Here is a 26,348-nt window from a genome sequence, read left to right on the forward strand (position 1 = left end):
AGAGGGGCAGCCATCGCCTTGGCTGTGACACAGGAGCTCATGGGGGCCCTGTCTGGAGGTGCTGGAGAGCCACAGAGCATCCTCAGAGGCTCTGGGTGACAAAGTTTGGGACACAGACGTGAGGCCACCAGGGCACACAGCCAAGGACATGGGGCTCCGGTGCACACAGCCCCAGAATTTTTCAGCAGAAACCACACTGCCTGATCCCTGCTCAGCAGGGAGGGACAAACCACCCCCAAGTGCTTCTCACTTCTCTCTTGAGGRCTCACCGGGGTGGAAACTGCAAGTCTCTGGTGCTATTTACAGAGCTGAGTTTCCCCTGCAAAACCCCGAGAGCCGGAGGGYTGGGTCATCTCCCTGCTCTGACTCCTTCCACTAGCTCAGGCAGTGCCAAAATCGTGATTTCCTTCCCAGAGGGAGACCCAAGCTCAGCAATGATCCCATCCTTTGTACCAGACCTGTGACATGYGGCACAGCGCTGGAGTCACTGTGTCCCTGTGGCCGTGGTGCCTCCTCTCCTTGTCCTGGATTCAAGCCCTGCAGTCCCTYGGGTGGTGCCAGCGCTGCTTCCCACCCTCCTGCAGGATCTGGGATGTGAGGGTCACATCCAGGACGAGCTGCTGGGTTCCTCTGCTTTGGGGTCTGCTCCCCACAAGCAGGATCAGCCTCCGATGTCCCTGCAATGGACACACAGCAAAACATCGCCTGAGCTCTCCATTCCAGCTCCTCATGGCGAGCACGAAACTGGAGTTTTTGAACCAAACAGAAAAAACCCTTGAGGCTGCTCCACTGATGTTTTTAGTAACAGATATTGCTGCTTCCTTCCTCCTTTAGCTGTTTCTGCAGAAAGGTCCCGCCGGGCTGAGCTGAGTCACTGTTCTGCCACGCTCCCAGCACCTYGTGCCACCTCCTGGCACCRCAGCCGTGCCCAGCGTTTCTGCAGGAAGCAGGGAGAAACCTCTGGGGGCTGCCAGCAATGCAGAGTTGGCTCTTTGCCTCTGTGAAACCAAGCTGTGCTATTAATATGCTATTAATGTTTTATTAATGTGCTATCAATGTGTCATTAATGCTTTGAGCCCCCAGCCCAGCCTCAGCTGCCCGTGCCGGACACAGCTCAGCCCTTTCGCCTCCCAAACATTTATCACCAGAGAAAATCCATGTTTAAAGCACCTCACTGTGCCCCACGAGATGCTCTACGTGAGCAGGACACAGGACAGTGGCTTGTGCTGACCATCCTGAGGACAGRGAAAGGATGGATACCCCAAGTGATGCTTGATCCTATTTTCCTGATAACTGCCTCTGGAAAAGAGTGAAAGCTCCTTCTCTGCAGAAGGAAACATCCCATTTGCGGTGGAATCACCATTCCTGGAGGGATTTAGAAGGTGTTTAAYGTGGCACTTGGGGACGTGGCTCGGCGGTGGCCATGGCRGTGCTGGGRSATGGTYGCTCTCCATGATCTCAGAGGGCTTTCCCGACCTTTGTGGGGTTGGAAAGGGCAGATGCTGCAGAGCCCCACCCCTCCAAGCCCCTCTGAAACGCGGCCACCTGGCCCAGGACACCTGTCCCTGCTCCCGGTGACACATCACCCGCAGTGTCCCTCCCACCCTGGCCCCAGCAGCGCCGGGACCCCACGAGCCAATGCAAGGCTGCGAGTGCGGCCGATTTGCATGGAAGGGACGAGGGGAAGCCCCAGGAAATGCAGARGCCAGGCATTAACCAAATCTCTCTCTAATAATAACCCCTGAGCCGTGCAGGRCTCGGGGCTGCGGCCATGGCAGGAGCCCAGGGCGAGTAGGCACCGACCGAGGGTCAGATGTGAGTTACCCAYGGAGGGGCTGCGGGGARAAGGGGGGGATGAGGGGTTTGTTTGTGCCGGGGTTTGGGGCTGGGTCACCCTCCCGGAGTGCCAGCAGGGAGGGGAGGGTCTGCTCAGGGCTCCCACATGCTGAAAGTACTCGGAACTGTGGGGCTGGAGAGGCAATCATAGAGCTGGTTGGGATCAAAAAACCGYAGGACCAAATTCTCATCCCATTCCACCCTCCTTTCCATCAGCAGGGACACCTTCCACCATCCAGGCTGCTCCAAGCCCTGTCCAGCCTGGCTTTGGACACTCCCAGGGATCCGGGGGCAGCCACATCTTCTTTGGCAACCTCCCCACCCTCACAGGACAGGATTTTTTCCTGATAACGAATCTAAATCCACCCTCCTTCATCTCAAAGCCATTCCCCCTTGTCCTGTGGCCGCTAAAGCTTGGGATGAAGGATCTGGGCAGGAATTCAGGGTGCTGGKCCCGGTGGGTGAGAGGCAGAGGGAGAGACTCACCTGGCTCTGCTGGAAAACCTGTGCCTGGGATGTCTTGGGGGTCCCCAAGGAGGGCAGGGTCTGTCCCAGATGAGGCCAAACATCTCCCTGCAGCATCTGGGGAGGAGGTGCCCAGCCTGCAGCCCCTGGGCTTTGMCACAGCCCCGGATCTCTCCATTATTCCCACGGGATAATCGTTTTCCAGGCGATTATCTCATGGGAAAACCCACCCAGGGCAAGGATGGCTCAGCTCACAGCCACCCCCAGTTGCTGTCACCCCTTAAAGGCTTCCTGCCACCCCGGGGGGCTTCTCTGGGTACAGAGTTTGTTCCCAAAGCATCCGAGGAGAGCGATGGCCTGAGCCTCGCTCTGCCCTGGGGATGTCTCCAGCCAGCTCGACAGAAAGCCATTATTTAATTTTATAGCAATGTTAATTGAATGACTGGGAGTGACAGGCCAGCGTCCTCGTGCAGGGAGGATTTTTCCCCGCGAAGGGGAGGGTTTCTTTYCGTTTTTTTTCACGGGTGCTGCCCCAGGCAGGAGCCAGCAGCAGCAGAGGCTGCCCATCCTCAGCCCCTCTGAAGGGAAGATGCTGCGGGGGCAGTGGCAGCACAAACACGCAAAGTGCTCCATCTCTGCACATCCCCGAGTGCTGGAGAGATCCTGGCAGAGTGCAGGACATTTTCTGGATAAAAATCAAGAATTTGGCTTTGCCTTCGGGCACGCAAAGGCCGACGCTGTGCTGCAGTTTCGGGGAGTTTTAAACCTTTGGGTCCCATCAGCAGCAGCACCTCCCACCMGAGCAGGAAACAGCTCCAGGCACAGCTCCAGGGAGGGATGGGCTGTCCTGGGAGCCCTCTCGGGCTGAAAAGGGGACATTGTCACCAYGGCCACCCTCGTGCTGGGTTGGACCTTCCTGCAGCTGCTCCGTGGTGCTGGCCATGGACCCTGCGTGTGGCACAGCACAGTAGCTCTTGTTAGCCAGAAAGTTTATCAAAGTGTAAGTTTTTGAGCAGATTTTTGTGCTGCTGAGGGCTGCTCCCATGCCTTTGGCATCAGATCCAAGGCACATGGGCACTGGGGCAGCAGAGGAGGGGACAAACAGCCCATGATGGGGACAAGAGCACGTCCATCTCCAGCTGGCACTGGTTAAACTGGTGCCTGAAGTCTCCTGGGGAARTTCTCCTCCTTCTGATGCTTTAACGTGTCTGACACATCAGCCTGGGTTTCACTCTGACACCAGAACACCCAASAGAGATGTCAGAAATGACACACAGTGCTGCATTTCTGTCATTTTCAGAAAAACTTACAAAGATGGGGACGGTCCCCAGGCTTGGCTCCCGCTGGCAGGTGCAGGGTCCCCAGACCCTGGGGGCACAGCCAGGGTGGGCTCTCTGTGTGACCCCTGGGGCTGGCACAGTGCTCCCATTGGGGTTTGATTGAAGAGCAGATTGAGCTGAGTGATCCAGGATCCCCTAGAGAGGGACGAGGTGGCTACCAAGCAGCCCGTGGTGGCCACCTCGTGCACAGATGTGCCTCTGTTCCACAGCCATGGATGGGCCACGTGCGGGGCAGGATGCCATGAACAACTGCACCGACCAGGAGTACTGGGACCCCCTCGTCTCACAGTGCATCCCCTGCAGCCTGGGCTGCAGCCAGGCCCCCGCCAGGTGTGATGCCGTGTGTGGTGAGTGCCAGGGATGCTCCTGGGTGGGAGTTTCAGGGGTGGGGCCGGGCTGGGCGAGAGGATCAGCCCCCAGGATGAACCCCAGAGCCAGCTCAGCTCAGCAGAGCTTCAAACTGAGAGCAGGGAGGTGTGACAGCTTCCCGTGGAGGGGCTGGGAACAGCTCGGGATTGAGGCCAGCACTGAGTGCCTGCATCTCTGCACTGCTCCTGTCCGGGTCACCAGGCTGCAGCATCAACGCCCCTGTCCCTGCTGGGGCCACCCCACCCTCCAAAGGCAGGGCTGGGGAACCACCAGGTACAGTGGATGTGGGTARTGATGAACCCCTGACCCGGGGCAGCCACTGAGGTGTCCTGAAAACAGGTGGGGTGGAGGAAAAAGGCRCAATAACCTTTGTACCCAAACGCTGAGCAAGCGTCCCTGCATGAGTCACGGGCTGGGGTGAATTAATTACAGCCCAGGGCTCAGTAGCCACAAATGAACATCTCTCTGAGGACAGGGGATGCCATTCCTGGCATCCCGAGCCAGGGCTGTAGTTTTGGTGTGTCCCAAGAAGCTGTGCAAGCCCCAGGGCAGCAGCAGCAGCAGCCAGGAGCTCCCAGGTACCCTTCAGCTGCCTCTGGCTGGCTCAGACCATCCCCTCCCTGTGCTGCTGCCAGCAGATGCCTTTCCCCAGYGATCCATCCAAACACCACCCCAAATCCTCTGGATCTGTCCCTCTGCCAGCCCTGGAGAGGTTCTCAGTGCCTGCAGCAGCGGGCAGGTCTCGCCCTGTGCCTGTCAGAGCAATGAGCTGGACTCATCCTCTGGTGAATCTGGGCGCTGGGGTGGTGGGAGGATGTCCTCAGGTCCTCGGGACCCCGTGCTCATCTCCTCCCCTCCCCTCCCGCAGAGTCCATGGACTGCAACAAGAAACCGGGATTTTACTACGACGAGCTGGTGAAGAGCTGCATCAAGTGCAGCTCGGTGTGCGGGCAGCACCCCAAGGAATGCGCCCTGTCCTGCGAGCGTGAGTTGGGGACGGGGCACCAAACCCCCCACTCTCCATCCCAGCGGGCTTTGGGGGCTGTCATTTCACTGGGGCTGGGGAAGAGCAGCCGGGGCAGCCCTTTCCCCTTTTCTCCATCCTGTAGAGGCTTTCCCCTGTCGTGTGCCGGTGTTTGGCGCGGTCCAGGCACGGCAGAATTGGCAGCCGTGGATCGCACCCAGCCCTGGGGGAAGGGGAGTGGGAGGGGACAGGGGAGGTCAGGAGCTACAGCTCCTACACCCCTGGAGATGGGGGAGGGTGGGAATGGGAATGGGAATGGGAATGGGAATGGGGATGGGAAAGGGAAAGGGAAAGGGAAAGGGAAAGGGAAAGGGGATGGGAATGGGAACGGGAGTGGGAATGGGAATAGGAATGGGGATGGGAAAGGGGATAGGAATGGGAGTGGGAATGGGAGCGGGAATGGGAAAGGGGATGGGAATAGGAATGGGAATGGGGATGGGAATGAGGATGGGAATGGGAACGGGAATGGGACGGGAAAGGGAAAGGGGTTGGGAATGGGAGCGGGAATGGGAACGGGAACGGGAATGGGAACGGGAACAGAAATGGGAACGGGTCTCCTCTCCCTCACCGTGGCAGAGAAGTGCCAGCGAGCAGAGGGAATACAGAGCTGCCGTGAAATCCCTTCCCAGGGGAGGGCACGGGCGCTCTCAGCTCTTTCCCATCAGAAAGCCACCCCAGAGGTGTCTGAGCTCCCCCTCTGTCCYGCCCCACAGCCACCCCGGCGGGGCCGGCGGCCGTGCTGGAGCAGAAGGCGTGCGCGGAGCAGGAGCCGTGGCTGGTGCTGTACCTGCTGCTGGGGCTGTGCCTGTGCGCGCTGCTCTGCTCGCTGCTCCTGGGCTGGACCCACCTGCGCAGGAAGGGAGACACGGGMTCCTGCCGAGCCAGCGCCGGCACCTGCCCCTGCAGGGAGGATCCTGCCAAAGGTGGGTGCTGGCAGCACTGGGGGCRAGGGGACAGGGTGGGGAGCGTGCGGGGGGCAGGATCGGGCTGCCGGACACTGCTGGAGAGGAGCCAGGTCCTGACAGGGGAGGGAGGAAAAGCAGAGACAACGATGTGGTTCAGTGCGAGCCTGAAGAGGAGCAGGACCGGACCCCGTGCCCGATTCTCCACCATAAACCCCTCCTGAGCCACTCCCTGCACAGCCCCGGCACTGCCAGAACCTCTCCAGCCTCCGGCCAGAGGCTGAGCAGCAAAAACCTCTTTCAAAACCTTTTCAATCCTCTTTCAAAATGAACACCTGTCCCAGAAAAACCTCAATTTTAGCTCCACAGCCAGAGGGGCTTCAAAGTCCTTGTGCMAAGGAGAAAGGATAATGTGGGGCAATTCAACATGGAAAAGGTGTTTTTATTCTTCCTCTTCTTCTTATCCTCTCCCTTTCAAATAAAAATTGCCTCCTTACCTATTTCTGCACACACATCACACACATCCATGTTTACACACATCCACCTCAAAGCCATCAATRTCAAAAATCACAGAGGAAGAGCCCACGAGCCAATGTGACACCGAGAGTCAGTCCCAGGGTCTCTCCAGCCGTTCCCGTCTGCCTTGCCAAGGACTCGGGGCATAAAATGGTCACTTTTCGGGGAAGCCACCAGTTTTGGAGAAATTTTCTGGATGTTTTAGGTGATGCAGTGAATCCATGCTGGGAGCTGGGTGTCCTGTCCAATTCCTGCCCTTCAGAGCATTCCTCAGGTTAAAGCTGCTCCCAAACTCCCTCAGCTGATGCAGAGTTTATTTGCAGATGGGCTGGTGGAAGCGGGCAGCGTTGGTGATGGATTCACCAGCATCAGAATCCCAGAGCCGGTGGAAACCTGTGGCTTCTGCTTCCCTGGACATGGCTCTGCTGTCCAAGAGACCAAATCCTGCCACAGCACCTCCTGCCACCTCGGGGACAGGGCTGCTCCCTCCTTCACTGGGATCTGCAGCACGGGAAGCGCCGGGGCCGTGCCCAGCCCTGACGACGGCCACTTCAAAATCATCTGTTCTCCTTCCCAAGAGAAAACACCCACGGTGTGACCGCAGGGGACATCCCAGCACAGGATCAGAATGGAGGGATGTCCCCTCTGCCCCCAAACCAAAACTGCTTCACCCTCTGCTGCCAGTGATGGAACTTCTCCAGCCCAGGCTGTGCCGATGGCTGTAGGATAACACAGGGCTGGAGGTTGCACAAAGCTCTTTGCTTCCACTCAGGAAATTTAATTCCCATTATTCTCGTGCACTTCYCATGGAGCAGCATCCGACTCCATCCCCCAGCTTGACCTCGGTGCATCCCAGCCATCRGGGRTGTCTCATGGGGGCTTTTCATCCTSCTTCCAGCACCAGCATCCCTGCAAAGGCTCAGGCTGCAGTGCCCACTGATCCCATGCAGAGCTCACTTCCATCACTCACCAGAACAATCTGCAGCAGAGCTGGAAACATCTCAGACATGGCATTGGATCCAAGGAGCTCCTGGTGAAAGTCACAGGGACTCAGCGTGGGAAGCTCTGCTGTCAGCTCCCAGCAGTGCCGTGGGGGTTGAGGAGGCTCTGCCTCATGACCAGGACACGATGCTGCACATGAGGAGCTGGGACCGGCACCAAAATCCTCCATGGAATTGGGTTTAAATGTGAAAACTCAACCAAAGCTGAGATCTTTCTACAAAGCTGGGTTTTTGCGTATCTGACCTGGGTTATCCTGAAGAGCTGGTAAAAGTGAGGAATCAGCTGGAGATAAATCAGTTTTGAGGGAATATTTTTATCTGATCTGGCTTTGAAAGCTACCATGGAAAAACAGAGGTTTCAATCTGTAACTTAAAGTTTTCATTTCCACTAAAGGAGACTGTAGGAATTTTTTGTTTGGTGAGGAATCRCTCCTGGTAGGAGCCCATCCCCTCCACTGTCTCAAACCAGAGCTTCAAACTTGGAAGAATAAATATACGTCAATATTTATATTGACTGKGTTCTGGATAGCAGACAGCTGGAGAAAACACAAGCAGATTTATAACAGATTATGTACCTTCTATATKATGTATTCCTTTAAATGTAAATACTTTCTTACCATTAAAAAGGCATCGCCAGGGAGGTTGAGCCTCTCATTCTGATCACCTCCTACACTCTCAGCACTCACAGTCCATGGGCCTCGACCTTCCAAACCTTCTCTTTGTCCCAGTAAACCTGGGCAGCCTCTTGGCCTCCCTGCTCACATCAGCCCCTTCCCCTCCACAGCAGCATCTCCCACCCCTCCCTACCATCCTCTGGCAGTGGGAAGCCATTCCCTGTGTCCTGCCCCTCCATCCCTTAYCCCCAGTCCCTCTCCAGCTCTTCTTTAGGCACTGGAAGGGGCTCTGAGCTCTCCCTGGAGCSTTCCCTTCTCCCAGCCTGGCTCTGTGGCAGAGGGGCTCCAGCCCTTGGAGAACTTCCATGGCCTCCTCTGGATTTGTTCCAGAGTTCCACATCCTGTTTATGTCAGGGGCTCCAGAGCTGGGATCAGTGCTCCAGCTGAAGGGTTTTGCACTTGGTGCAGCACCAGYACATCCTCCCCTGGCCCCAGGGCTGGGAACAGCCCCAGATCTGGGAACGCCCCCAGCTCTGGGAACAGCCCCAGTTTTGGGAATGCCCCCAGCTCCGTGCCCATGCCCCCTCTCCCAAGCGCAAGGACAGGGATTTCAGAAGAAGGAAAACCCTCAGCAGCAGCCAGTGCCTCACCAGGCTGCCCCTTTCCAGCAGGGGACACCTGGATCCAGYCCAGCCCCAGTGCCCTGCAGACCTTCGAGTGTCACCTCCAGGAACCCCGGCCATGGTATTTGTATAAAGAGATTCAGAACCTTATTTAAAAACAGGACAGAATTAACTGAACACRTGCCACCAGTTTTGCAATTACGGCATCTCTGGAGGATAAAGAGGCATCAATTATTCAAATGAGAAGGATTTTAGGGCCATGTCCGTGCCAGTGAGAGCAGAAGCTCACCCTGTGTGGCAGCAGCAGCTCCTKCCCCAGCTGACCCAGGAGGGCATTCACCTTCTCACACCCAGGCAAAGCCAGGCTTGGGACAGGGCTGCTCCTCCTGTTACCATGTGGTGTCTCAAAAATTGGGGAAAGCACTCATCAGAAGCCAAGTCCTTCCCTCCAGGCCCAACACACAAGAGGGGAGCATCTCTCACCCTCCCCTCTGTGTGGGAATGTAACTACAGACACCAGCAGAGAAAAGGTGACACAGAGCAACTTGAATAAATCAGCAGGAGAATAATAAACACCCTTAGGGGCTGAGAACCATGAGGAATCAATGGATTTGGTATCAGATTTTACAGCAGCTGGCCAGCAGCTCTGAAGGACCACCTAGAAACATCCCTTCCAATATTCCAGGGACATTGTATGTACAGGACAGAAACAATTYCAGGTGGGACGAGTCAAACCACACAGAATTGAGGGCACTCATTCCGAGCAAGAGCCCCCACCCAGGGTTTAACCAATCCCCAGATTTCTGCTTTTTCCATCAGGCACCGGCATCAGGCAAAGCTTTAGCTCTACTCCAGTGCCTGAGGAACAAGAAAACGTAGCTAAAACCACTTTCTGGCTATTTTTGTGTCCCCTGTAGAGCCGTGTTCCCTGCTGGCAGGTAACAGAACACACCCCACCGTGAGCCTGCAGCACTGCGCCAGCCTTTGTTTCCAGTCATTYCTGCAAATGCCTCCTCCCAGCAGACCCAGCTGTGCCGATAGAAAATGTACCTCCAAATAAACCAGGCAAGCCCAAACTGCTCCCCGGGATGAGGAGCTGTCACCGGAGGAGGCAGCCTGTCACTGCTGCCTGGCAGCACAGCAGAGCGGCTCCGCTCCACCCGCCCTTGGGGTGTTCCGTGACCGGCGTTTTTTCCTCCAGGCGATGCTCAKGGAGTTCCACGGAGAAACCTGCCGGCTCTGCAGGGAATAATTCAGTGCAGGAGCTGCTGAAGGGATGGAGGGGCAGAGAARGCTGTGTTTGAGGGAAAGCAGCATGAGGGGCAGCGCTGCTCGTACGCCAACAGCTGCTCTTCCATTTCTATGGGAAGAGGGAAAATGCTGTCCCCTCCTCTCGGAACCTGCACAGATTTATTGCTGCTGGAAACAGACCCTGATGTGCTTCGGGCAGGGACACGGGGGGTGGGATGGCAGGCGGGAGGAGAAAAGAATAATAGAGCTTTTACTGCCCCAAGAATTCTGCTTTTGAAACCAGAGARCCCTGAAAGCTCCCCCCGAGAACCATCTGCGCCGGTGCAGCCGCAYGGAGCAGAGCCCTCTCCACCAGATGGGCGGGGAGGAAAAATTAAGGGTGATTTATACGGCTGCCTCGTCCCTAAACAATTTGTTCCTGAAGGCTTAACAAAGCCGGCTGCAGCAGCTCCGCCGGCTGAGCGTGTGCTGTGGAAAACGGAATGCATTCAAAGCGCAGCCAAAGGCACAAAGCGAAGGCAGCGCCGGGGCCATCCTCATCCTCATCATCATCCTCATCATCATCCTCATCCTCTCATCATCTCATCCTCATCCTCGGTGGCCGTCTGCCGCGCGGGGGCAGCGCTCACCAGGCGGCAATGCCAATGCAGCAGCCCCGGCAGTGATGAGGCGCTGGCTCCTGCCTTCCTCCGCAAGCTGCTGCATTATTAAAAGGTGGCGGAAAGCGCCGTCAGGCACCCGCCCGATGCTCGGCTCCGGGGAAAGGAGGGGCCCCGCAGCAGCCGCAGTTCCCCGGCCATTTTTCACTCGTTTTTCACRGCAGACAGGAGCGCTCAGGTTAAACCGTGCGGCACCGGTTACAATGAGAATGACCCCGGCGGGACGCGATGGGCTCGCACACCGGGGCACCCCCACACCGCACCCAAGCTCCTGGGGCTGATTCCAGCCGCTTCAGCTCGTCCTTTCTTCCTCCTTGCCTCCGCACAGAAACCTCTTGATGTACGAAACCTCCTCGGACTCTTCCAGTCTGTGTGCAGAACTCCACCATCCTTCTATTCAGCTGCTCTTGTAAGATGCTCATTTAAAAACCAAACACACTCAATTCCCTTATTTTCCTATTTTTGTTTCTCAGACTGTGTCCCAGGCAGGTTAGACACMTGTACCTCATTCCTAGAGCACAGAACCTACAGGGTTTGACCCCKCCATGCTTTTCCACACTGCTAAAGCTGAGGAATGGTTGGCTGGAGATTTTTGCAGTGGTCAATGATCAGAGAAGCCKTGCCAGCCTCTGGATCCCTGGAAATGTCCAAGGCCAGGGTGGATGGGGCTTGGAGCACCCTGGGATGGTGGAAGGYGTCCCTGCCCATGGCAGGAGGTGGAATCAGATGATCCTTTTAGTCCAACCCAAACCATTCTACGACTTTAGGCACGACACCAATTTAGACAGTGCCCAACTGACACTTCACCCTCTCCACAAAGCAGAACAAAGCTATTTTTGCTCTTCCAGCTCTGTTCTGGAGGCTTTCTCTCCCAGGCTGCAATTCCACCCCCAGCCCAAGCTCCTGAGYGAGCTCCAGCACGAGCAGCTCCTGCTGGTCCCTCAACACAGAGATGGAGGGGGAGGAAAGGCCCCAGAGCTGCGAGCTGAGAACACCAACACACAGGCTGTGGCTCTGCAGGAGGAGAGCATGYGAAGGGTTAATCCATGTGGGAGGATACAAGGAACCAATACCAGCCTAGCACATACCAGGAAAATGTGTTGTTTACTTAGAKCACTGCAGAAGGGCTCAATAGCAGCAGATCCATCGCTCAAAGCTGCCCCGGCAGYGACCGTTCCCAACAGATGGTACATTTTTCACGACTGAGGTTCTCTCAAGTGTCAGATATATATAAATCCACCTTTGGAAGGCAGCAGGGGAAAAAAACAAACCAAAACCAGCAACAACAAAACAAGCGCTTTTGAGAAATTCAAACTTATTCCACAAGATTAAAAAAAAAAAAAACAAAACCAAAAAGAACCAAGACCACTCTTACAGTATAAACACGCCAATTCATTCATTTTTACTGATGGTTGCATTTATGAATTTCATTCTTGTGAAAAAAAGGGAATAAAAGGAAAAAAATTAAGAAAATAGCTATTTATAGAAAACAAAACAAAAAAGGGCTCAAACAGAACAGAATCTGTGCTGATGCTTTTGATGAGCAGTCCGATGGCATTGAACATTACCTGTGCAAGCAGGCATGCTTGAAAACCTGTCTGAGTACTGCAGCTTCAGTTCCACAATCCAGGATTTCTTTTACGGTTGTTGGAAAAAAAAGAGCCTAATAGTTTCATACTGTATTTATTTAATAACTAAAATTCACAAATAAAAAGATACTTGCAAAGTCCTTTAGTTGTCTCATCCCCTCCTCCTCCACTCTACTGCTTTCAGACCCATATGCATAAAAAAATGGGTTTGGATTTTTAATTTTAACTGTTATATGATTGGTCGTTGGAGCTGAAGCACCAAATGGAGAAGATGCTTTATGGAGATGAGGGTAGAACCCTTTGCCTTCCCACACACATTTTGGAGGAACACAGGAGATGTACCAGTGCCCGGACTCCTCTGCTCCCATTTCCCCCACCCAGAGCATTCCTTTCATTTTATATTTCCTCTGTTAAGTGACTGACTGCAGCCTCTTTTGCCCCGTTCTGTCCCTGTGGGACCGCACAAACGTTGGATATTGTTCATTTCTCACTTTCCAGGCTGTGAGTCAGTGTCAAGTAGGTCCTGTTACAGCTCAGTGCGAGTTGGTTTGTAATGGGTCTTTTCATTTCAGGTAGGTTTGTGTGTCGATTCAGAAGGCTTGCGTTGTTTCTTCCTTGTTTATATCTGACAAGCTGCTGGATAAGGCTATTCATACTCCAGGAACTGTTTGTGATAGAACAGCAAATATCTGCAAGAGAGCAGARGGACAGTTTCAGCTCTGTGCTGGAGCAGATGAGTTTCCATTGATGCAACCAGAAAACACGAGGGCTGTTAATTTTGGTTTTCTTTTCRGTTTGAAGTGATTCCAGGGACACTAAACAGGGATGAGAAGGAGGGAAGCCAACTGACATAATTTCATCAGCAGCTCAGGGAACTCAACAGCTGTACACAGAAGAGAAATCCCATGGATGCCCCATCCCTGAAGTGTTGAAGGACAGGRACAGGGCTGGGACAGTGAAAGGTGCCCCTGCTCATAGCAAAGGGATGGAATGAGATGAGCTTTAAGGTCTCTTCTTAGCCAGGCCGTTCTATGATTCTGTGAAAGAGTCAAACACTCGTAAAATCTACTAAGGATCTGAAAACTGAAGATTGGACTCTGCTGGTGCCCAGAGAGGCAGCAACCATTTAACACTAATGTGACACAAAACAAAGGTGCTTTAAGATGCAACTGTTGCTTTAGAGTGACATCACCARAGATCAGACCAGGATTATTGCAAACTGCCTCCCGTTTACTGGTACAGAAGGAAAATGAAGCAGCAGCCACGTGGGTGGGGACTCATGTCCCAGTCAAGTATCTGATGTCTCAATCTGTACTCAAACCTGGTGTTTTAGAGGATGAGATTCTTCCTGTCCTTAATTACTGTTTGTGTAGTGGTACAGAAGGGAGCCCAGCCCCTCTGCAGTCACACAGAGGAAGGGGACTGATCTCCACACAACCCTGTTCACACTGACACAGCCACTGGTGAGTCCTCAGAGCACTTCTGAAACTTTCCAACTCTAATTCCATCCAAGCCCTATGGATTCCCTCACACAACACACAGCTAGCTGTCAACCTTTATCTGAACCAGGGAAATGCATCAAAGCTCAAACCAGCCTTTATGGGCAATAGTTGTGTTGTACATCCTCTCCTCCTTGCCTCTGGCAGGTTCTCCYGTGGACATAACCCCACCTCAGCAGAGCCACTTGTCACTGAATTACAACAAACCCATTTCCCTGTTCACCTCAAAGCAGAAGTTTTCTGTCAAGTCATTTAACACTAAAATTCAGGTATTATAGATTTATGTTTTTACTTCTTGATTGAAGTTAGAAAAACGAAATAACGGGAAAATCTATTAAAAAAATTACAACCTGAASACTGTGCCTGCAGCAATCCTTGAAAATGTCATGAATAATTAAAACAGGAATGGTAAAGGCTTATCTTTGCAGTACCAAGTCCACAGTTGAAAATGCAAAATGAAGACTTCAGATTTYAAGTTGCTTTTTTCTTGGAACGTAYACCAGTCCCYAGTGCTTCCCTCAAATGAGGAACACCACGGTGCTTCCCTTGAAAATTACTGCTCTGTCCTCCCAAAACTTATCTAATATAAATATCTGAAGCCATAATGTCAATCTGAGATTAATTTAAAGCCATGAGCTAMGAAACAGCTCATGTTCTCTCCCTGCCTCCCATAGAGCTTTGCCATTCTGGGTCACAGCACTTCCTTAATGGCTTTTCTTCAAATCTTTTACACTCACAGTGATCTAAAGATTCTGCAGGCACAGACTGGATTGTGCCATGGATGTGAGCACTGCTCCTGCACTGGGTGATCACATCACTCTGGTTCTCAGAATCCCTTCCATTAGCAGGAGTTTGGACATGAGCACAGTCCCAGACTCTGCAGAGTTGCCTGAAGTCCATCATCTTTCCTCTGGCAAACCCAGGGTTATAAAGCACTTATGTATAAATATAATTATGCTGAAGCACTGAGCATTACAGGGGATATTAMAGAGAGAAATAGTCCTTCTCTATGATTAAAAGGGGTTTTTTAAAGTAAGGAAAAAACAACAAAGGTCCAAGTTTTTCTTCCTTTCCCTGCCCCAGATGACCACTTACCCTTCACTGTCTAGCACATCCTTAATGCTTGCCTTGGTGATAATGGCATCATCACACTTGAACCACTGGTCCTTGTGCTGCCGGATGAAGCTGGTATAGTGCCCGCTCTCCAARGTTCCCTGGTGATTAACTACTGCAAACAAGGAATACCTGGGACAGAAAACACATCATCAATATATGCATCAAAAAGGGGAAAACAACAGACATTTCAGACAGRAAMTTTTGTTCWTAARCACACACAGCAATGGTAAAGGATCTGATCCACCAATAAARCACCARCTTTAACACYAGCTGGGAGSAGGGTGGCCTTGCCCAGGGGWRAAAAAAAAMCCCAAACATTTTTCTTTTCCTGTCTTGCTRTTTCTGCARCTCTCTAGTCTGGTGACCATTKTCAGCTTTACYAATACYGGTTACYAAATTTTRTTCTRAAATAGATCAATATTGGTGCATTCCTGAAGAGGATCACTGATTATCCAGYCTGACCTTCTACTTCTCTGATTTACTCTAGTGAACCAGAAAAAATGCATTTGAGGTRTAGGGAAGSAKGTAATCTTAGGTATTTCTAATGATAAACTGCTGAACTGCTGAACTGTCCTTAATCTGCAAGGCCAGTACTTATTTTGAAATASTGAATATATTCAGCCTCAACTTCCAGCTCTCAGATGCTGCTGTGCATTTGCTGAAAACTTGCAGGCATACCTCTGTTCCAAAAAAGATACTGATGATCAAGTTGCTCTCATTTCCTTTTTCCTATTTTTTTTTTTTTATATGCAAGAATGAAATCTTCGGCTCTTTTGTCCTAAGGTAAGATTTTGTTTCCAAAATGTTYGTGGCTCTTTTTCAAGTGTTTTCCACTCTCTTTAACTCTTTCACAAAATGCTGCCCTCACACTCTGTGATACAAGCACAGCTACATAATGGTAAAATAACCTCTCTAATCTCACTTGATRTTGTCCTACTTGTGTTCAAAATTCACAGAACTCTTTTAACACAGCAGTGCCACAACAAGGCACCTATTCACTGACTCCCTACAGAGCCACTGATTTAGAGCCACTCTCTCTAGGGGAGTCCTTGAATCCAGTGAGGATGGACAGCACCCTTCAGTCCTTGCTGGAGCATTCTGACATTGCCCCAGCTGTTCCCTGGCAGCCAGATTACTGAGGAGTCCAGATGTCTCTGCTCTCRTTACCTAAATCTGCTTCATTTTTAACATTTCCAACTAAAGGCATGTGCAAGCCTCAACAGTGATCAGCTGTGTTACTTTCAGCCTTTTTCTAACAGTACTGAACATGCCACACCTAATAACTCAACCTGCAGGCCCACCCCACACCTGCCTGGTACCTTCCTGGGTGATGCCTGCACAAACACCTGTTTGTTTTTACATCTTTGTGTGCTTCCAGTTTCTTACTGAAACTTCTAGTGGCAAATGAAATGCCTTGAATTCAACCGCAGCAGTGAAACTTGTAACCTTATTTAAATGAAGCACTAAGGTTTGTGTGACCACTTTATTCCCATAAAGCAGTGGATACTGGTTTCAATCACACCCCTTTACATTCTTGAGCAAGTCCCATATCAGTCCATCATTTATTCTGACTGGAACCAATACCTGACCAAGAGACCCCTGGATTACTGGGATTGTGTAATCTGGACTTTGGAGTGTCAGGAGAGTTCTTTGGTCCCCTGGAACTCCCTTTGCCACTGCAATAGGAACAGGACTATTTGAATGAAACACCCATCCCTTGTAATAAATCCTGTGACCACAGAATTTAATTTTGCCCCCAGACCATTTGCTGGGGCTATCACCCTCAGCTCTGTAGCAGCTGCCACAGCCCCACAGAGGGGTGAGAACTGTAGTGAGCAAAGCTTTATTTTGCACCATTTCAGACTTACTGTGCTGTCAGATAAGGTAAGGCACTGGCACTGCAGGATATAAAGCAACATTATCTCTTTCTAGAAGGCAACTACCTTTCACAATAGGAGTCATGGAATGTACCACTTACTTATTATCATTGTTTAGACTATCCGTCGGCTGCTGGTACTGCCCGTTCATTCTGCTCTCTTTACTGCAACACACACACACACAAAAATCCAGTCACTTAAAGCAGTGGCTTCCCAAACCCAGGAAAATTGGTCTGACACRACACAGCCTGTTTGCTGAATCCAGGTTCTTATTCCAGCTGAGCAGCAAAGAGCTGATTAGGATGCTAAAGATGCTTTATTTGCTCTCACAGCAGTGCTACATCACAAATAYCATTTCTCCTCCTGGTCAAGGCTTCAGTGCTGCAAATACACATCTGTTTACGTCAAATGTTTTATCCAAAAAGCTTAAAAACAGGTTAAGAAAAGATTTGTATTTGAAACCTGGGAAATTATCTAATTACATCAATCCTTTATCTTGTGATGGGTCAATCATCCCGGCTCTGACTTGTAAATTCATTTTGTGTTTTGACAGCAGCAATAGGATTATGCTGTTGATTTCTTAGCTGGTGAAATTCAGACTACTGAGTTATGTCTGTTGATTATCCCATCTCTATTCCATTATGCTGGATACCTTTCATCAGCAGAGCCTGTTCTATCCAGGGAGAATTCCACAGAGGAACGGGGAAGTCTCAAAATCTCCAGAATATATTGGARTAAACCATATATTCTTAGTATAACAGTATTTAACAGAGCTTCAGGGCTCTTCTTTCTCTCCTGGTARAAGCATCTACTCTTTTCYTGGGCAATGGGAAGTKCAGGCAAAGCTTGAAATTACAAGTAAAATTCCAGCATCAAATAGAGTCCCTCTCTTAAAAGATGCCATGGTTTGGGGCTTTCTGCACTGCTTCAGATACAAATTAAATCAGAATATCCTCCTGCACATTTGCATGGAATAACTAACAAATACTTTATAATTAAGCTGATTAAATTCCTTTCACAAAGGTCTCTTTATATAAATGCCACGTCTTCCACAAACCTGGGAGGTGGGAGAAGTCTTGCTGTTTCTATTTTAATCTGGACTWTGTTTTTGCTTCTTGCAGCATTCTCTAAACACAAGTTGAAGGTACTAAACAAAAACCCCCAGATTTGCATATGTGCAGGAATAAAGAGGAAGGATTTTTATAACTTCAGGAATACTGAGTTAGGGRTGAGGTTGGCTCTATTCTGGCCAGATGCACAGGATGGCTGGTGGGTGGGCACTGAGGGGATGGGACCAAAGCAGGATCTGAAGGCAGGATGGAKCTGGGTCTATAAATTTAACTGGCAACCAGAAACATAACACACATTAATTAAAAAACCCCACCACGATGTTTAAATATAAATCCTTCTCTGGCACATGAAACTGCACAGTTTATCTAAAAATGGCTTTAGACAAGCTACACCTTCCACAGAGAAGCCCATGGCAGAAATACCACCACAGACACTGCTCTGTACCCTCAAGGATGCTCCTTGTTTCAAGCTGCACGTGTAGGAACTGGTAACCAGCTCTGCCCAGGTCTGGGAGGGGTTCTGGACTTGGCACCCACCTGGAAGCCATGAAAGGTGTCATGTCCAGCTCCAGTGGAAACGAGACATACGTAGTGATCTTCCGCCTCAGTTTGGCTGAGTGTTCAAACCGCTGCAGGCAAAGGGCAAGAGGGTTTTTCTTTAGAGAAAGGTTTAACTTTTGTGTCTTTTATAAATGTACAAARCTTAGAAATAATAACATGAATGCACATTAATAGTCATTATGCAGGGACATCCCCAGATTTTTCAGCTCTCTGGGCACGCCCATGTAAATACCAACACATTTCTACCAGGAAAATAAACCACCATTTGTGGGCTCAGTGTTAATACAGTATTAATTAGATTATTTACCTTAATATCTATGCATAAAAACTTATTGCCAACTGACATCAAAGAAAAACTGTTATAAACAGGGAGAGCACCCACAGCCTTTACCCAAAGCAGTGCTCAKTTGCACTAGGGCTGCTCAAATCCATCTTTGCTGTCTACCCTGGCACACAGAACTGGTGMTAACAGGAGCTTGCCTTTAGATTCACACACTGAATCCACCCATCCAATCATCTCAAGTGACAGGAGTCAAGCCTACACAGGAATACCCATTCAAATTAAAGCAAAAAAATGGAATATGCTAACAAAAACAGCCTTGTCCCTCAGCCAAAAGGGGCCTGCAGTACCCACCATCCTCTCCTCATCTCCTTCACTGAACATTAAATGAAAACAGGAACAAAAAAAGAAAGAGATGAATTAGTTTCTATTTAAAGGCAGCTACCCTCTCAATTTCTCAGAAATTCTGCTCTATTTACACTTCAAGTTAATTATTTTCCAATTGTGAWGCTGTAACAATTCCCTAGCAACAGATCCAGATGTGAAAAGCTGAGACTTCTGTAATTCTTATCTTTTGTGTTTCTCTCTTGCTTTAACACACAAAATGAAATGTGCATTTTGCATTGACAGACACAATTGCTAAGGAAAAGTAATTTATTTTTTAAAAAAATCTTTAGTCATTTGGAATAACACAATTCTTTTCCTTCAACACAGGGACATTCCTTCAGTGAAAGTGTATAAATTGTACCATGCAGGATGAGGAACTGTTTCTGGAGATTGGTTTCTGTGCTGGTTCAGGTTTTGCACCAGCTTTCCTTTCTGCCTCTAGATTCAAGTTGGTTAAATTCCCCCAGACACACTGCAAAGCCACATGAGAGATAACGTAACACTATCTCAACAGAAACTCTTAGCTGGGCAAAGAAAGCTGTTCTTTATATTAATTTTATCACAAAAATTTAGTCAGTGAAAGCCAGAAGACAYGTCCAGGAATTCAGCTCATCCTCTSAGAGAGGAAAYCACACCCTCTGCTCTGTCAGCCCCCCGTGAACTTACTTTGAGATGAAAACAGGCCACAATGGGTAACTTCTTCATAGTGAGTTGTTTGGTAGATTCTTGGTAGCTATGGCAACCACTACATTTGATTTTGGCACTGCTTCCTAGATGTTCTGGCCTTGTAAACCTGAAAAAATATTGAAAAGCAAAGGAATGCACGAAACAATCAGATGATTTTTGAYACGGGCTGAAAACACTTTTATTTGTGGGTCACTGGCACCACAAGAGTCAATGGGTTTTAAGTAATTTTGGAAAMACCTACAATAAAACCATAATAATGTAAAGTGTTATGGCTCAGATATCCAAATATGACATYGATCATTCCTCTAACTTGCATTGAAGTGAATCAGTGACTGAGAAAGGAGCTCAGTGTTAGTTCAGCTCCTACAGCAAAACAGCTCATTTTCATACAGAAAGCAAAAAAAAATCTTTAGTTTTCAAAAACAAAAAAACATTGATATGGAAGACACTCCTGTGCAACACACTGTTCTACCTTGTAGCCCTCCAGGGCTGGGATCAAAGCTCTGAGATGGAAAGTGCTGTAAACACAAAGYCCTTTTCAAAATACAGATACCCTTCTACAAAACCTTTGTTGACAACTAGAAAAAAACTCTTTCAAAATTTTCAGACAGAACTGCTCAAAGGAGCCATGGAAAGAGACCATTAGGGAACAGGGAAGTGCTCACAGAAAATGGACTACCTCGATGGTCTCACTGGAAACTAAAACAGAATCTCTCTTTTCCAGAAACTCAGCTCAGAAAGGCCAAGACCAGGGACTGCTCAGTCCCTTCCTCCAAGTTTACACTGCCACAGGGCAAATCAGCCATTTACCCAGAGGCTGCCTTACAACTGGGATTTYTGAGATGAAATATTTTGAAATATAGCTAAAAAATGTTCATTAATGCACATGAAGAACGTGAGGGTACCACAGTGTCAGCTCATCCCTCACCCTCGTTTTGGCTACAGCCAAAACACTAAATGACATCACAGCCTCCTGATTAATTAACAAGAATTCCTTTACCTGGCTTAGGTGCCATCATTTTCTGTCTCTTTTTTATTTTTTTCCTTTGTGTTTCTTTTCTCTYAAGTCTCTAAAAGGCTTATAAATTTGCTGTGACTGTGTCTGCAATGCCCTTATCTTTCCATTTTTGTGTCATACTCCTGCTCAATCCTTCCTTCTTCAAGCCAACTTCAACTGCATGGCCACAGTGATATGAATTTACATATCTTCTTCCTTGCTAACTTTTGAATAAAAATACAGACCCATCCTCTATATCCATTACAGTTCAACTTCTTTCCAAAATCCATACTTTCTGATAATATCTTTGAACCTGGATGTTTTTCCTTTCCTATCACACCTTTAATTCTACTAATCTTTATGTTGAAAAGAATCATCAAAATTTAACTGATTTTGCCTCTTGATGCATTTCTGCATCAGCAATTTTTTTACTTGTATTAATTCCCTCGTGTCCTTAAAATTATTGATCTTAACAATATCAAGAAGATTAGAAACCTGACGTTAAAGACCATGAATTTTTATTTCGGTAGGATCAGCTTTGCCCCAGGCTCCAGGTAACCTCCTCCTCAGGCAAATATCTGCATTTGCCACATGAGAACGACTTTCAGATCTGCTGAAAGATCCAAGTGAACTGTACACAAAGCCATAACCTTCTCCCCAGGYACTTGTTTCCATGATGCTTAAGTTTCAGGCTCAGAATTACCTTTTCTTTTGGGCTTTCAAAAGCCATTCCTTTAATCCTTAATAGCATTCCTGCAACTAAGCTGGCACTGGCTCTCAGCTGGGCTTAGAGCAAAATCTGATTTCTGCTTGGAGTTAAAATTTAGATAAATATTAAATGCAATGCAAACTCTTTTCATGTGCTTCCTCAACCACCAGAACCAACAACATGGAGACAAATATTACTGATTTTGATCAGCCAATGCAAAATTTTGTTTTMTTCTCACATCATGTGACAAAACGCTTTGAGTGCTTATTGTTGCTCTGAGCCTTCTTACTTTCTCACATGCAAACAACTGAAAATCGGTGTAAAAATGCTGTTTGGGGAACAGAGGAGAGACAAAGCATCACTGAGCCCCATGTTCAGAGGCAGCTGGAGAAGGGGATGAAGCCAAATTCCTTTTACCCAAGGCCAAGCTGTGCCTGTGCCAGGCCATACCTTCGCAAGCAGTCTGTGAGGGTGGTGGTGCCCGACACGTGGCTTTCCCCATTCACCACGCTGCCATCGCTGCCYGGACTCAGCGGCCAGAACGGGGTGGAAGAGCCTGGCAGATCCAAACTGATGTCCCAGAACGGGTCTATCGTCGTGGAAACGCCACTGAAGAGAAGAGAACACTGTCAGGTGCTTTTAAAGGGAGCAAAATAAAGTTTCTCTCACTCTGGGGTGCACTCCAGGTATTTAATTTGAAGGACTTTGGGATCTCCATCACCCCTAGAGGGCACTCAGAGATGACAGAAAGCAGAGCTGCTCCAGAGCGTTGTCCCACAATTGATTGTTTTCCTGGATATTCAAAAGCCGTATGTTTGGGGAAATGAATGTGATATATTAAATGCAAAATAAAAGTATTTAAGACATTGTCCCACTCACTGGAGCCCTGAGACTCCAAGCAGAGCTGCTCTGAGACAGAGGCACTACTGACCAGTATAAACCAGTTAAAATCTATGACAATAGCTACATGCCATCCAAGTAGTTTAGAGACTGGTCTTGTCTGCTCAAGACATGGAAGATGGTGATTAAGGCTATCAAAAAAGAGAAAGCTTTTAAGATACTTTTGCTGTCCAGCAATGCACCGAATTCAGCTTTGCAGTTCYTCTCAGCATCTCCTACAGCCTTTGGGATTTGAGAGGCCAAAGAATAACTGCACCAAGCTCTGCAGCAGCTCATGTTCTCCATCAGAGTTCTCTAAAGACAGCTGAAGACAAGCCAACAGCAGACTGTGGAAAAAGCTGCTCAAAATTTTACCTGCTATTGACTCAAATCTTGTCTTCCAGCATTCATATTTAAGAGAACTTAAGGGGTTTAAGCTTCTTGTTATGTTTACTTTTTGAGTTCTCTTCCCCTAAAACTACTCTCTTTCACTCTGCAATCTCATTAAGCCTTCAGTACTCTGCCTTTTTCCCCTGCTTCATTTGTGCARAAGTTGTCAATTTTCAAAAGAAAACTTCTTTTGTCAAAGTTTCATCAATGTTAATACTGTGTCATAACACATCAAGCTTTGAATTATCACATAAGGATTCTGTGGCTCTATCAGGCAAAGACCAGAATTTCCTATGTTTTCCTTACAGTAAATCTTTTGCAAATCCCTCCAGGAAACTGAGAATAAAAGCWGATTCAAACAAGCCCAGCCCATGTGCAGGACAGCAAGAATGCAAGGCAGAACAAAAAACAAGAACTCTGACTTCTGCACTATRGCAACACCAAACATCCCCAAAGAGAAGTCAGCTTGCTCCAGTATAGAGCAGATCAATAAATACATTTTCCCATACTCTTGTGAAGCTTTTTTCCTGGTATCTTACAGATTACATTAGGCATCAACCTCTTTGAAACCTCTCTTGATGATACATGAGGCTCCTGACTGAAAGAAAATGCTCTGAATCAGAATTTTCTTCAAATGTAGTTGTAATTATATACTTTGAAATCCAAAGAGATCTTGGAAGTCTTTTCCCTATGATGYTGAAAAACAACAGCCTTTTCCAGAGTAGTAAAATGTTTATGTGCATAAGCCTRTGGTACTTTCCAGGCACTTTTTTAGGTGTGTCTTAATATATGACAGTTAACTGGTAATTGATTGCATTTAGCTGATAGAATTACAGAATTACCAAATCCCAGGATGGTTTAGTTGGAAGAGATCTTAAAGATCATCTCATTCTACCTCCTGCCWTGGTTAGGGACACCTCCCACCAGACCAGGCTGCTCAGAGCTCCATCCAGCCTGGCACTGAACACTCCCAGAGATGGGGAAGCCACAGCTYCTCTGGGYAATCTGTGCTGGTCCCTCATGGTGCTGCATTTACACTGTTCTTGCCTTTCTGGAATTTTGCTGGTATTTATTGGTATTCAAGAGAGAAAGGTTCAGGGCACTGCACTGGAGGGAATGCAGACTCCAATCAAAGCCCAGGAACATGAAAAAGTGACTTACTGGCAGACTTGACAGGTAACATCCGACTGCAGTCCGCCTGTGAAGATTTGGTCTATGATGCAGTTACAGTGGTTGGGGTTGTTGGCCTTCTTCCCATTATCATCACCTGCAGGAATGCAAACACAGGCTCAGAAGTGAAAAATCCTCTGAGGGAACAATGKTTTGTCTTGGACTGTGTCTCCAATAACTCTTTCTAACTCAAACTTACACTGCAAGTTCACAAGGATAACACAGAACCCTGACAAATTGTGCATTGAAGAAAATAAGGAAACAAGACAGACAACTCCTTGAAAAATATACAAAATAACCAGAAGGTGTAGAGGTAAAGCTTTAAGCCATAGCAGCTCTTAGCAAATCCCTTGATAAAGGGGTATCTGCCTTTACAGAGATTTTCTTTGCATTGCCTGGCATAAAGATCAGCTCCTGAGACAAAGGAGCTGCCAAGGGGGTTCATCAAAATCAATATTTAAACTTCACAGAGAAAAGAAACTTAAGTAATAGTACTTTTTACTTCTATGCCAGTCAACTTCTGCCAGTAGAGTGAGGGGAGAGGGTTTGTAAAGTATTTCACCCCCAGCCCACTGCCTCCATCCCGGCCTTTCACCATCAACGTGCACCTTCCACACAGGTTCTCATCAGTGGGAAAATGAAAGCTGCCTTTATCTGAAGTGGGGAGATAATGCTATGTGCTCCTCCAGCTTCTCCAGAGGCACAGAAATCCTCTGAGCTCTCCAGAGGCACAGTGAACACATTCCCATCTTTTAGGCATCACACACAGTCACTGCAGGTCCCAGGAGTGCAGTGTCACTTTTAGGATTTGAGTGCTGAGATTGGGCCAGTTCAGATTTCTCACAGTAACAAGAGTATTAAATAACCAAACAYTTCTTCACACAGTTCTCAGCTTCAAAGCCTTCTCCCTCCATTCCCCACAGGTGAGCTAMGAATGATACCCTTTCCCTTGGATTTCCAGACTGTGCACTGCTTGTTTTCCTTGAGTAGGACARATACAACTGGGTTTGCTTTGCAATCAGAGATGCACACACCAATTATTTCACAGTACCTGCTGATTATTTTTTTTAAATACATTTTAAGATGTATTCCCATCTCCTTCAACAGCAACTGCTACAACAGAACTAAGTTTGGCCAGCTTTCCCAGTGTATTTAACTTCCTAGGAACTATTTGATTTCTGAAACTGAAATAGTAAGATTGAAATACTGAAATACTCCTCAAATCTCAGCTATTTCTCAAAACCMATTAATTTCCACTCAAGAATCTCCAAAAAACCACCACAAGCAACTAAAAGTGCAGAGAAATAGACCACTTGTCATACATCTAAGGTACTCTAGCTGGAGTCTTCTTGCAGTACGAGCAAATAGAACTATATTATTTTTTTCCAATGAACTTTAGAATTACATTGAAAAATGTTCTATAATAATCTGACAAAAGTTCCACCGGATACTAAGTGTGGAAAAGCAGCCATAGGTGATACCTACTAAGCTGCAATAGGCCACTTGAGTTAATTAGATCCTAAATGCCTCAGGAAAGTTCTCCCTCAGCAGCCGGATTTAGGCTTTAGAAACTTTTGTTTGAATTGCCAAGAAAAGCACATTGTTTCCTTAAAAAGGCTCACGAAGAAAATGCTCTAAAATTAGATTTCAAGTGTATGAGGTTCAAGTTGGGGGTTATCACACCCGGTCTGAGGCGTTTCTTGATGGGAATTTCAACTAAATCTTACTGAACTTAAGAGCTTTTAAAGGCCTCAATTATGCTAAGCTAATGAAGAGGGCATACAGGATAGAGACTGTGCAAGGCATCCTTCACCTACAGAAAAGGCTTCACTTAGAAGCATTAAAGAAAAAAAGAAATTCAAAAYAGAATTAACTGGGTTTTAGTTAGAACCGCACTTTTCCTTTTTTAAAGACTCCATATGCAACTACCACATCTCCCCATTTCAGACTTTGTCTCTGCTTTGTTTTGAGGGGGCAGAAAGAGAAAAGCAGCACTGAGAGCTTTTCCCTGGACCACAGGTACCATCYCAGCTGGACACCTTGAGCAGACAGACATTTCCTCCTACAGAGAGAACCCAGCTCTCCCTTTTCAATTACACGAGTCAATTAGGATCAGCGATGAGAGGGTCTCAAATGAATATTCTGCAAGCTTGTTCCCAGCAAAACAGAAGGGTATTACCCACTCAACATTATTTCCCATGACATTTGGTTGGAGAGGAGGGAAAAAAGAGTAAGATTACCACCTACACACACTTGTCAATATGGAACAGATGCTGAGGGGAGGTGTATTATGCAGCTGAGAACTGGAAGCTGCTAGATTGTTGTGCTCAAGTTAAGGTTCCCTTCAACATTTCTGTTTCCCAAAWGAGGTTTTAATTTAATGTATTTTTTGGGGGTTTAAATCCGGTCATAATTCTTACCAGGGAAATCAGCAGCTTCTTCTAAGAGCGGTCAGCACAAGACTTGAAAATACAGCAATGTACACACTAATGKGATTATGAGAATGGCAGAAAATTGAGTTTAGAAGTTTGGACTCA

The 26,348-nt window shown here is 48.1% G+C and overlaps 2 protein-coding genes across 4 annotated transcripts in view; one reads left to right on the forward strand and one right to left on the reverse strand.

The window, feature by feature from the left end:
* Nucleotides 1-1,762: 1,762 nt before the first annotated feature.
* TNFRSF13B (TNF receptor superfamily member 13B) lies at nt 1,763-8,112 on the forward strand. The gene is made up of 5 exons (XM_057369849.1): nt 1,763-1,815; nt 3,851-3,988; nt 4,879-4,995; nt 5,748-5,957; nt 6,776-8,112. Exons 2-5 carry the CDS (start codon nt 3,853-3,855, stop codon nt 7,048-7,050), a joined length of 738 nt encoding a protein of 245 aa, XP_057225832.1. The 5' UTR covers nt 1,763-1,815; nt 3,851-3,852; the 3' UTR covers nt 7,051-8,112.
* Nucleotides 8,113-12,267: 4,155 nt separating this feature from the next.
* Nucleotides 12,268-26,348, reverse strand: part of USP22 (ubiquitin specific peptidase 22) — a 91,355-nt gene continuing 77,274 nt past the window's right edge. For all 3 annotated transcript variants that reach the window (XM_057369779.1, XM_057369777.1, XM_057369780.1), the window contains 7 exons: nt 23,803-23,908; nt 21,823-21,981; nt 19,646-19,772; nt 18,289-18,380; nt 16,783-16,845; nt 14,784-14,933; nt 12,268-12,878 (listed from right to left, as the gene is read on the reverse strand). In XM_057369779.1, coding sequence (XP_057225762.1) covers nt 12,836-12,878; nt 14,784-14,933; nt 16,783-16,845; nt 18,289-18,380; nt 19,646-19,772; nt 21,823-21,981; nt 23,803-23,908 — 740 coding nt within the window. In that variant the 3' untranslated portion in view covers nt 12,268-12,835. The remainder of the gene's footprint in view (nt 12,879-14,783; nt 14,934-16,782; nt 16,846-18,288; nt 18,381-19,645; nt 19,773-21,822; nt 21,982-23,802; nt 23,909-26,348) is intronic.

This window comes from Malurus melanocephalus, unplaced genomic scaffold (genome assembly GCF_030028575.1).
Source record: "Malurus melanocephalus ecotype Western Australia unplaced genomic scaffold, MMel_1.1 scaffold_115, whole genome shotgun sequence".
Lineage (NCBI taxonomy): Eukaryota > Metazoa > Chordata > Aves > Passeriformes > Maluridae > Malurus > Malurus melanocephalus.